The sequence below is a fragment of the Helianthus annuus genome, chromosome 6 (assembly GCF_002127325.2).
Source record: "Helianthus annuus cultivar XRQ/B chromosome 6, HanXRQr2.0-SUNRISE, whole genome shotgun sequence".
Taxonomy (NCBI): Eukaryota; Viridiplantae; Streptophyta; class Magnoliopsida; order Asterales; family Asteraceae; genus Helianthus; species Helianthus annuus.
Window position 1 is genome coordinate 43,912,248 of NC_035438.2, and position 12,260 is coordinate 43,924,507.

General features: G+C 38.3%; 1 protein-coding gene across 2 annotated transcripts; it reads right to left on the reverse strand.

The window, feature by feature from the left end:
* Nucleotides 1-9,784: 9,784 nt before the first annotated feature.
* LOC110863940 lies at nt 9,785-11,915 on the reverse strand. Of its 2 annotated transcripts, none has more exons than XM_035974552.1 (4): nt 11,828-11,915; nt 11,223-11,312; nt 10,858-11,136; nt 9,785-10,566 (listed from the first exon to the last, which is right to left on the reverse strand). In XM_035974552.1, exons 1-4 carry the CDS (start codon nt 11,828-11,830, stop codon nt 9,928-9,930), a joined length of 1,011 nt encoding a protein of 336 aa, XP_035830445.1. In that variant the 5' UTR covers nt 11,831-11,915; the 3' UTR covers nt 9,785-9,927. The 2 variants fall into 2 exon arrangements, with proteins under 2 accessions (XP_035830445.1, XP_021968838.1); XM_022113146.2 differs by lacking the exon at nt 11,828-11,915 and adding an exon at nt 11,447-11,639.
* Between the last annotated feature and the right edge of the window lie 345 nt (nt 11,916-12,260).

A 12,260-nucleotide genomic window follows, 5' to 3' on the forward strand; every position in this document is an offset into this window, starting at 1 on the left:
GCCATTAAATCTACTTGTAGATTTAACCTCAGAGCACGGACTCGTTTCTATTTCTCATGGTACTTACGACTTAAGGCATCTGCAACTACATTTGCCTTTCCTTCGTGATATTGGATATCACAGTCGTAATCGCTTAGCATCTCCATCCATCTTCTTTGCCTCATGTTTAATTCTTTTTGCCCAAATATATATCTTAAACTTTTATGATCGGTATAGACAGTAAACATACTTCCATACAGATAATGTCTCCATATCTTAAGGGCAAAGATTATGGCTCCTAATTCTAGATCATGAGTCGTATAATTTTCTTCGTGCTTTTTCAATTGTCTAGAGGCATACGCAATTACCTTCTTGTGTTGCATTAACACACATCCGTATCCTAATTTTGAAGCATCACAATATACTTCAAAATCTTCTGTTCCTTCGGGTAAAGCTAAGATTGGTGCATTCGTCAACCTATGCTTTAAAATCTTAAAGGCTTCCTCTTGTCTAGGTCCCCATTCAAACTTAGCAGCTTTACAGGTTAACTTAGTTAATGGTACGGCTATCTTAGAAAAATCTTTGATAAATCGTCTATAGTATCCAGCTAAGCCTAGAAAACTTCTTATCTCCATTGCTGTTTGTGGAACTTTCCATTTCGTAATTGCTTCTATCTTAGCAGGATCTACATGGATACCTTCGTGATTTACCACATGACCTAAGAATTGTACTTCTTGTAGCCAAAATTCACATTTTGAGAATTTGGCATAAAGCCTTTCGTTTCTTAACAAAGTTAAGAGAACATGTAATGCTCACAATGTTCTTTTTGGCTTTTGGAGTAAATAAGTATATCGTCGATAAAAAGGATTACAAATTTATCCAAATATGGTTTACAGATTCGATTCATCATGTCCATGAATGCTGCTGGGGCATTCGTTAATCCAAAGGGCATGACTGTAAACTCATAATGACCATACCTAGTTCTGAAAGCAGTTTTAGGTATGTCCTCTTCTTGTACTTTCAACTGATGATATCCAGATCATAAATCTATCTTAGAGAAATACCTAGCTCCTTGCAATTGATCAAAAAGATCATCAATCCTAGGTAGTGGGTATCGATTCTTAATCGTAACCTTATTCAATTCTCTATAATCGATACACATTCTCATCGATCCATCTTTCTTTTTCACAAACAGTACCGGTGCACCCCAAGGGGATGAACTAGGTTGTATGAATCCTTTGCTTAATAATTCATCTAATTGCTTTTTCAATTCTAGCATTTCGGTAGGTGCTAATCTATATGGTGCTTTAGCTATTGGTGCAGTACCTGGAATTAAATGGATTCTAAACTCTACTTCTCTATCAGGTGGTAATCCAGGTAATTCTTCTGGAAAAACGTCTGGGTATTCTGACACTACCGGGATGTCCTGAAGTTCCTTATCCTTAGTGTTAATGATTACTGAAATCATATACACCATTTCCTGTTTTCTCGAATAACTAGCCAACTTCATTACTGAGATGAATTTTAGTGGCTTTCGAGGTCTATCTCCAGTAATTAAAATTACTTCTCCTGTAGGGGTTTGAATTTCTACTGCATTTTTGTCACATAGGATTCGTGCATGGTTGGCTACTAACCAATCCATTCCTAATACTACATCGAATCCTGCTAAATTCATTGGTAACAAATTTGCAGAAAACTTATGGCCTAATAATTCTATTTTTCCTCCTTGCCAGATTTTATCTATGTTCACAGAATTTCCTTCTGCGGTTTCTACTGTGAAGATTTGCCTAAGAGTGGTTAATGGTAACTTAAGATCTTGGCAAAATAAAGTATTTATAAAACTTTGGTTCGCACCAGAGTCAAATAATACTTTTGCAAATACGTTGTGAACTAAGAACGTACCAGCTATCACATCTGGAATGAGTTCGGCCTCTTGAGTGGTCAGCTGGAATGCTCGTGCATTTCTCTTGGTTGTTCCTTCAGCTGGTTTGGTTTGGTTAACTACAGGTTTAGCTAACTTAGGACATTCAGATTGAAAGTGTCCCCTCTCTCTGCAATTATAACAAACTTTTGTTTTCTTCCTGCAGTCTTCTTCCCGATGTCCTTTCATTTTGCAAAAATTGAAAACCATATTGCATTGTCCATAATGCTTCTTTTTGCAAATTTTGCAGAAAGGAGATGATGAGGATTGTCCGGTTCCTCTCTTCTTGGCATTACCCACACGAAATCCTTGGGTAATCTTGTGAGCTAATTCCTTCTTGCGATCTTCCTCTCTTGTGCGTACCAATTCATCTGTTAGGGTATTAGCTAATTCTACAGCATCGTCAATAGTATGAGGTCTCGTAGCTTTAACGATGTTTCGGATTTCACTAATTAACCCCCAGATGTAACGAGAGATAAGTACCGGTTCTGGCGAAGCCAGTGATGGCACTACCCTTGCGTATTCAAAGAATGTCGAAGTATAGCCCCGGCAATCTACACCTAACATACGATGACTTAGGAACTTGTTTGCCATTTGTTCCTTCTCGTATTCGGGACAGAATTTTCTTTCTACCAAACTCTTAAATTCTTCCCAACTCATTGCATAGGCTATCCTTCTCCCTTTTGCCTGGAGGACCGTGTTCCACCATTCGAGTGCTCCTTCTTTGAACAGATTTGATGCATACATCACCTGGTCTCCATCGGCACATTTGCTTATTGCAATTACTGCCTCGGTTTTCTCTAACCAACGCAGTGTTGCAGTTGCCCCTTCGTTACCTGCAAATTCAGCGGGTTTGCAAGCAAGAAATTCTTTGTAAGTGCAACCAGGCGTTGCAGCTTTCATTCTTTTAGGGAGTGGGGCCTGCTGCGGATCATGATCGTCATGATTACCGCCTCCATTTATGCTGTTACTGCCGTTATCTTCTGGAATACGTTTACTAGGAATTAATTGTGGTTCGGCAGGTTTTCGAACAGCAGCTACAATTTCTGGAATAGCATGAGCTATCCCTTGGGCGATAAAATGCTCGATATCTTGTCGAGTTATATATTGATCTTCCTGTTCTTGCTCAGATTGATTTTCTTCATTAATTGGTTCATTGTTAGCATTTTCCATCTGCTAATTGGTAAAATTATTAGTGTCTAACCTTTCAAATGACAAAATTCACATAGATACACATAGATTATCACATCATACGAATATAACCAAAATTGTCGATTTCTCGACTTTTACTTTGTTAGTATATTGTATATGCATCCATACACACCTGTATTTTACAGAGTTTTATTGCCCATTTTACAGAATTTTAAGTTACTATCATACAATACGGCTTTCTTTGGTTTAACTGATGGTTCTAGTAACGATGCTCCCTCTCATCGTACTTCCAAGTTAGATGCTCTCCCATTTCCCTGATCCTATTACCTGTACCTATCAGTTCTTCACCGAACTGACGGAGTTCAGCTAGGTTTTCATTACTCATGGGAGGATTTGGGAGTGGTTCTGGGTCAAATTGTGGAAGGAAGCTATAAGGACTGTTAACTATATTTTGGAATTGCCAGTCATTGGTCCACCATTCCTCCATTTGGCCTAATGGTCTGGTATGAACTAGTGGTTCTGGAATAGCTGGTCCTAGGTTTAGTGGGAATTGAACTGTAGCCGGTAAGAAAAGAGATTATCGTTGATAGGCTCTAAAACATCACAGTTCTCCAATAGGCGATCTATTTCGTCCTGGAACGTGATTTCCTCATACTGTTTAGAGCTTTCGCCAATCTCTATTCCCTTTTGCTTCAGATCTATTCCTATTTCTTTTTCAGGTGATTTCGAACCTTCTCCAGTTTCTATTTCCTTTCCCTTGTTCATGATCACAGGATTTTCTATTTTAGGGAGTTTCCTAGTGGCAGTTTTCCTACGGCGCACTTTCCTCCACCCTACATATCTTCTCTTCTTTTTAGGTTTGGCTTTTTCCAGCGGTGGGGCTTGGAATTCCACAGGTTCTTCTATGTCAGCAATGTAACCAGTAAAGTCGTGAGAGACTTCGATAGGCACTGGATATAAGTTGAGATTCTGGAATGTTTCCGACATCTCATTCATGCTGCATAGCATATATGTAAAATGCAATGTTAAAACTTTGGAACAAAGTTTAACAAACAAAATACTGAAGTTTTATTGCATACTAATTTATACAGAGAACAACAGAAATAAACACACTTAGGACTTTATTTATTTACGGGATTGTGATTTCTCTTACTAGACCCAACTTATCGGATATTTAGAGATTAGCATTTTCTGCTACAGTAGCTAGCATATAGAGATTTGCCCATTTCCCGTCTATTTTATCTTCCCAAGGTGTACTATTACCCAACTCTTGGACTTCGGGGTTAAACCTAACTCTCTTCGTTCGGGGTTTCTTTGTCTCCTGACTCTTTTTAAGTATCGAATCCCTTTTCTCTGGGGAAAGTGGATTCTCATAGTTTGCCTTGCGGACAAAGATTCCTTCTTCTAAATTTACTGGGTTTTTAGAAGAAGATGCCACATCTAGTTTGTGGTAGATATCAGACAACTTTTGCTTACCCATACTGTAACTAAAAATAGCCAGTTAATAAAACAAATAATCATAGAATAACAATTAGTAAAATTAAGCACTATGGTCCAAAATGCTTAATTTAGGCTTAATCAGTGGCTCGATCAGTGGCTCAATTTAATTATTAGCTCTGATACCACCTTCGCTGTCACGGCTCCCCAACCCACCCTGGACGGAGTCGGGGGACCGCGAGACAGTTCCCGTGGTATTTAATTAATGCGGCAGCGGAAGTCTTTTTATAACAGGATCTTTTATCCGTGAAATATGCTCGTTTAATATATTACACAAAGTTTAAGGGATAAATCCCATAATTTACAATACGTTGATTTCACACAGAAATCTTTATTTTTCAAAACACGTTTTATTCATTTATTTACACTGAGCCACTTCTCTGAGCTTGATAGTGCTTTACTGCACTTTTCCTGGATCACACAGATCACCTGAAACATGTTTGAAAAAGGTTTTGTCAGCGGAAAATACTGAGTGAATCATTCTGTTTTCTAAAATGACTCGTTAGTTATAATTTACAGTATTAAGAGCGATTACAATGTTTCTATCAACCAATTATCAAGAATGGGTATTTGTCACTTGATTCATTTCTGTGACTGTGGTCATACCACTATTGGGTCCCGTTGCCCAAATAGTGACGGTGTACTCACACAGAGTAATAATAACTCACATAGAGTAATATTCACTCACATAGAGTGATAATAACAGTAATGTGCACAATACCCCACATACCAGCTGTAATTTGGTGATTACAAAGACTTAATCCCTGTAATTATAACCTTGAAAATAATTTGAGGTATTGTAATACTTACTCACAAACTGTGAGAAAACAATTTAAAAAGAAGAATGACTCACATTGCAGATTCACGAGCAATAGATATAAGCCTACTGATTAGCCTTGCTTAAACCTAATTTAACACAATGCACACACACAGGTTAGTAACTAATACAGCAGTTACGTCAATTCACGAGATTAAACTCTCACAACGATTAATCAGTGCAATACTCGATAATTCAATCGGATTCACAACGAATAACAGAGCATAGTCCGAATTCGAACAGCACTCTAATATTCAAGTCGAAATCACGACGAATAATCAAAGTACAAGCTCAATTGAGCAGCACCCGGACTATCGTTGGATAGTTATAATCGATCGGACGTTGAATCGTAATAGCGATCGAGTTATTACCCTGATTGCGGCAGCGTTTCGATAATCGTGTGTGTTTGTGAACTGTTTTGCTTATAACTCGACGTATATTATGAATTTTAACGTCGTTCAAGTGCCAGATTTCAAGTCCCAACCCCTGCTATTTATACTGAAATTTTGACACCGTCGCGCAGCGCGAGGGGGTACCCCTTTAGGCGTCGCGCTACGCGAGTGACCACCCTACTTTCATAGACTAGGTTTTTGCGTGTGTAGGCTTGCTGAGTCGTTAGATTTTTAAAATTCTATTTCGACAGAGAGTTATGATGATAATCGTAACTAGGGTTTTGCCCCCCCCCCTGAGTTTTAGGGGCCCTGATCCTGATTCCGATTATTCTGGAAATTTTAGGGTTAGTGCAGAATTACTTGGGTTTCTTAATTAGGGTTTCCTTACTAGCTAATTATCATCCTAATATGGATTTTAGTGGCAGTTGTTACAGCTCATGAGGCGGAGAAGGTGGCTCGGGAACTGGTGGATCATCCTCGGCAGCAATTTGTTGAGCCGTGGCTGTTGGCCTGGTGTCAACGAAAATAAATGGGGGCGGGGCTACAGTATCCAAAGGATTTGGAGAAGGCGATGACTTGGGCCGATGTTGAGCAGGTGACTTGGGCCGATGTTGATCAGGTGAATCAATAAAGGATGGTTCGTCAAGAAAACTTGTAATATCCAGCGAAGAAAGATCAATATCCTGTGAGGAGCCTGAAAAGGGGAAAACCGATTCATTAAAACAGGCATGACGTGAAATAAAAATCCTCGAAGTAGACGGATCAAGACACCGATAGCCCTTGTGTTGTGGACTGTAGCCAATGAAAACACAAGGGAGACTCCGAGGTTCAAGTTTATGCTTGCTGTAATCACGAAGATAAGGAAACACCTGACAACCATAAGTACGAAAATTATCATATTGAGGAAGCTGCTTGAAAAACAACTTGTATGGTGATTCATTGTCTAATAAAGGGGTGGGCAGGCGGTTGATAATATAAATTGCAGAAGTAAATGCATCAACCCAATAAGTAGCAGGGAGATGAGCATTGAACAACATTGCTAAACCAGTTTCCACAATATGACGATGTTTCCTTTCAGCGCGCTTATTTTGTTGAGGCGTATAAGGACATGAAAAACGATGAAAAGTACCATTGTCCTCAAATATTTTCCGAACCGTATGATTAACGAATTCAGTTCCTCCATCACTTTGAAAAGTCTTGACCTTTCGTGAGCACTGTGTCTGAACAAGTTTGAGAAAAACTGGTAAAACAGAATAAAAATCTGTTTTTGATTTGAGAGGATATAACCATGTAAATCGTGAGAAATCATCAATAACTGCAACATAATAACGATAACCATCTCAAGAACAAACGGGTGCAGGACCCCACAAATCACAATGAACCAAATTCAATGGTGAAGAAGCACCTTTCAAATTAACATCAAAAGATAAACGTTGTCCTTTAGCAAGTTGACAAGGAGTGCAAAGTATAGGTTTTGGTAACAATGAAGTGACATTCAAAAAAACCTAATTTATGTAATAAAGAAATAATACTAAAGGCAACATGTCCTAGACGAGCATGCCATAACTCGTAGGAAGCTTTATTTGAACCTTCACGAGATGCAACAAAGGCTTGTGGTGAGTCATTGAGCATGTACAATCCCTCTTCACAAGTACCTTCAGCGAGAACCTGTTTGCTTACCCGATCCTGAATATGAAAATAAGAATCGGAAAATAAGACATCACCTGGATGATCTTTAGTTAACTTGCTTATAGACAATAGCTTCTTCGTAAGACCAGGAACCACAAGAACATTACGTAGAGTAATATTGCTAGCAATTTTAGACGTCCCTGTATGTGAGATAGGAAGAGTCTTACCATTACCAAAAACAACACAATTTTTACCTTTATATGGAGTCGAATTTTGAACTGTATCAGTAGGAGGAACCATGTAATCTGTGGCACCAGATTCAGTACGCCAATCAGAAGAGTCATCTGTTACATGACATTGTGCATGAAAAGCTTTTGCCAATGATTCATCCGAAGGAGCCTGTGAAGCAAAAGAATGAAGCTGGGGACAAGCATTAGCATAATGACCGTTGGTATGACAAAGTTGACAATGAGGGGTTCTACGCTGCTGTTTTTGACCACGACCACGTCCGCGGGAAGACCCACGGCCAGCAGAGTAGGAACCACGGCCGCGAGAACCATTGTGTGACTGCTGAGCATTGAAAGCAACAGTAGGGGTGTCGGTTCCATGAAGGGACGGTATAAAAAATTCTTGACTCTCGGTTTGAGCGACAAGGTCACGGAAGGAAGGTGATTCCTGGTTGTACGAATAGTGGTCGAATAAACTTCGTAGGCCGGTCCAAGACCACACAGGTACCAATGTAAACGATCCATCTCATCAACCGGACGACCGATAGTTGCAAGTTGGTCACATAAAGATTTAAAACGACGAGAATATTCGCTAACCGAAGACGTACTCTTCTTTATCAATCAGAGTGAATCACGTAGGGGTGAATACGTTCAACCGAAGCGTTACTGTAAGCTTGTTCAAGTGCTGACCAGATTTCAGAAGCGCATTTGAGACCCAGAACTTTGGCAGCAGCTTCCTCTGTGAGAGGGGATTTGATCAGAAGAACAGCTTTTTGATCTTTGTCTGACCAGACGGCAGCAGCAGGGTTTGAAGAGGACTTGCCGTCGACTGTTACCTCAGCGGGAGGCGGTGAAGCATCAGCAGAGACATGGTCCGATAACTTATGAAAATCGAGGACCAAAAGCATTTGTTCTCTCCAGACAAGATAGTTAGAGGAGGAGAGCTTCACATGCATCATGTGATTGAATGCTGTCATAGAGAAGATGGTTTCTGAAGATGCAGAAGGAGAAGCCATGGAGAAGAAGAATATTATTATTGGGTTTGTGGGAATATTATGTGGAGAAATAAATGAAGATTGAGAAACAGAGGTGACCGGCGACAAGAGGTATTGGAGACGGCAGGAAAGAAAAGAGAGGAGGTTAGGGTTTAGGCTAATACCATATAAGATTTATGATAATTGACCTCATCAATTGATTGATGTGAGAATTGTATTTATAATGGTGTATACACAATCACTCCTATAATTAAGAAGATATACAATAATAAGAAAAGATACATAATAATATAATACAAGAATACAATTATTCTCTAATACCCATACCGAGTAGCCTTAATTAATCTTCAAGGCACGTCGAAGAATAAGCATGACTAGACAGAAACCCACCCACACCTTTAAGCACAACTCGAGTATATTTGTTCTTCAATCATTTGCTTTTAAATTCTACCACCACCAAAACATGTATATCTTATATGCATTGCTGCTCATTCGCGATGACGTTTTTTGAATTTCTGACTTTGCAGATAACCTTTTAGATTGTAAACATCCATACATTTTATCCGACTTTAGACTAGATGTGTGAATCTCTAACACAACAAGAACCTGTCACGATATTCACGGTATAAATTAGTTTGGTTCAGTTTCAGGTCGAGCCTGTGAGGCTGCGAACACATTCAGCAACACGGGTCGTGTTTGTGTCGACCCACTCAACTCGTTCATTTTTTTAAATGTATCTTATGTTATAATTTTTAAACTGGTTTAGTATTTTATGCCAAAATAACTTAAAAGAGCAATTTATGAAGGATTTTATAATTAACATGTAATTGTCTTATAAACAACTGTATTTTTTTTTGTAAAAATCTTAAGTATTAATAATATGCGAGGAAAAAAAAACGGGTTAAACAAGTCGTGTTTGCATCAACCCGTAAATATTCGTGACATGTTCGAGTTGTACCCAACAACCTGGTAAACACGACCATTTAGCACCCCTATTTTAGACCTATTTGATTCACTTCATGTTTAACCAAATATTAAAAAATAATTGACTCTTTCCAAGTAAGATATAACTCAAATCTTTCCAACATAACATGTTAACAACTCAATCTAATGGTTACATATAAAATGAAAACCATTTTTTATTATAAATCCCAAGTATGGATCCATACATAAAGAATCTTTAGGTCATGATCTATATCTAAAACCCACTTGACAGAATCATATAGTATCCAGAATTTTACAATTAGATCATGTAGTACTTAGGTATATATCTAAGTAGTAGTATTAATATTTCAAAACACATAAAATAACATTTGGTTCAGAGATGTATGTGCCTGTAAATATTGCTTTTCATACTACCATTAAAAGATGATGATGAAGATAGCATGGGCACACCAGATGATGATGAACCATGAGTGCAATAACCATCGAGAAACGATAGCCTTTGTCTTGGCGTACTAAGTGACCGCGCTTTTGCCATGAACGATTCTGTCGTGGCCATGTAAGCCGGAAAGACGGGTGAATTCTGTAACGAAGAGTCGTCTGATTGATCAGGGGACAAGTGGTAATGTCCTCTTGAGTTATACAACATTCGTGGTCGAAAAGAAGGTGAATTATGTTCTTCTGTGTGATGTTTGTGTCTGAATCGCAGTTTCTTGATTCGGCACATTTGATTTGACCCGATAGATGACTCTTGATCGAGCCAGTTGTGGGTTGTTATGGCATTTGAGTCTTCAGTAATCTGATTGTTTCTTCTGTCATTTAGTTGGTTAAAAAGACTTTGTTTTTCTTTGTAGATTTTAGAGAGTACTTGATCGAATTTAGGGACCCGGATTTGATGGATTCTTGATCTGTTGGTGTTCTTTAATTTGTTTAGGAATCTTTGCCTCACGAGTTGGGCACGGATCACCGCTTGAAGCTTTACGACTCCTCTTAGTCCGTTTAATGCTTTCCATGCCTGTGTCAATACCATAGAAATGGCTATAAGAGACAGACAGAAACTATGTTTTGACTTTTAACAAGTCAAAGATACAAGTTTTCAACATCAGAAAAAAATGGGACTTAATTATTTACTAATAAAAATATTTATAAAATTACTAAACACTATAACTGGTTGAACATATTTATAATGATGATATTACATACTAGACCAGATCTCTACGAAAATTAGATTTAACTTTTGTAGATTTGACCTAAAAAGTCAAAATGTGTCAATTAGTACTAAAGAAAGATATATATAGTTATGTACCAGATGTGCTCGATAAAAGGATTGAATCTTGATGGCGGCTGTGATTCGGGTTGCCCCTTGGATGTCTTCAGGTGACCTTATGAGCCTAGCAAGCTCGGTGGCTGCATTTGCAGCCGCCACAGCTGCTTCAGCTGCAACCCTCATTGCATTGGCCAGTGCCATTGTGTGTTGTTTACCATCTTCCACATGGTTGATCACTTCTTTCTCGGATGTTTCAAGCGCATGGTAGTGGCGATTGATCTTTAGAATCCCGAAACACCATCTTCTCCTCTTAGTTCCCTGAAAACAACAACAAAAGGCCGAACATTACGGTCATGTTTATGTATAAATTATAATATTGCTATATCTTTAAAAACTAAACTCACCCTTTCATCTTTCGATTCGGCCTTGCAAGCGAAAAATCTCGTAAAGAAACCAAACCAACTCCTTTTCTTTCCCATTAGAACTGCAAAAGACTATTTAATAAAAAACTAAAATAATTAGTATCTTTCAAAACATATACCTTGGGAGTGTTTCATTAAATACATCATGAAACATAAGACCAAACGGCATCATATCATTAATATCGTCGAAAAATGATGTTGGTTACCTTTAGTTGGTTCGGTTTCAAACTAAAACGAAAGGTGTTAAGCCAAAAAGGATCGGTTTAGTTTCCTGGCCGGTTCGAGTTTCAGGTTTGTATGGTGTAGAGAAAGAGCTAACAGGAAATAGAACTTGCATTTTGAATGGCTTGGGCTTATGCAAGTAAAGCTTTTATAGGGTGGGGGGAAGGGGTGTTGTATACAAGTGAGATAGCCCGGTAACATTCAAATCAAGAAAAGGAAGATATATAAAATTAAAAAAAAAGTCATGAAAATAGCCATTTTTTCTATATAGATATAGTTGTATTGGCATAGCCATCTAGTTAGACAACTTTTACCTGTAAATAACGAAAGACAACCAAATTTCGTGTAATTAAGTTATTACGTACCATTGGAGTTGGTGGTCTAGTGGCAGACAGCCGCTAAAAGCACCATTTATGAGATCCTAGATTTTATCCTCTGTGTGTGGTTTACGAGTAGGATAGAATTGCCACAAAAAAGTTATTTCATATAGTCGGATTTCTTTCTAAAATACAATATAAAAGCACCATTTAGTCGCATTTTAATGGTGGGGTAAGGCTTATGACCATTAGGTTATGGGTTCGATTCTCATAAGGGGTTTTTCCCAGATTTATTGGGTTTCCTCCTGAATTGGTGTATAGGCATTATTGCCTAATGGAGATGGATATATGATCGGATGGTTCCGCTAGTGGCACAACGATACTCTAGTGGTCCGTCAGTGATCCAAATTTTTCGTTCAAAAAATCATATTACAAGGGTATTATAACTCAAACCTTCAAAATGTATGTTTTAAAAATAAAA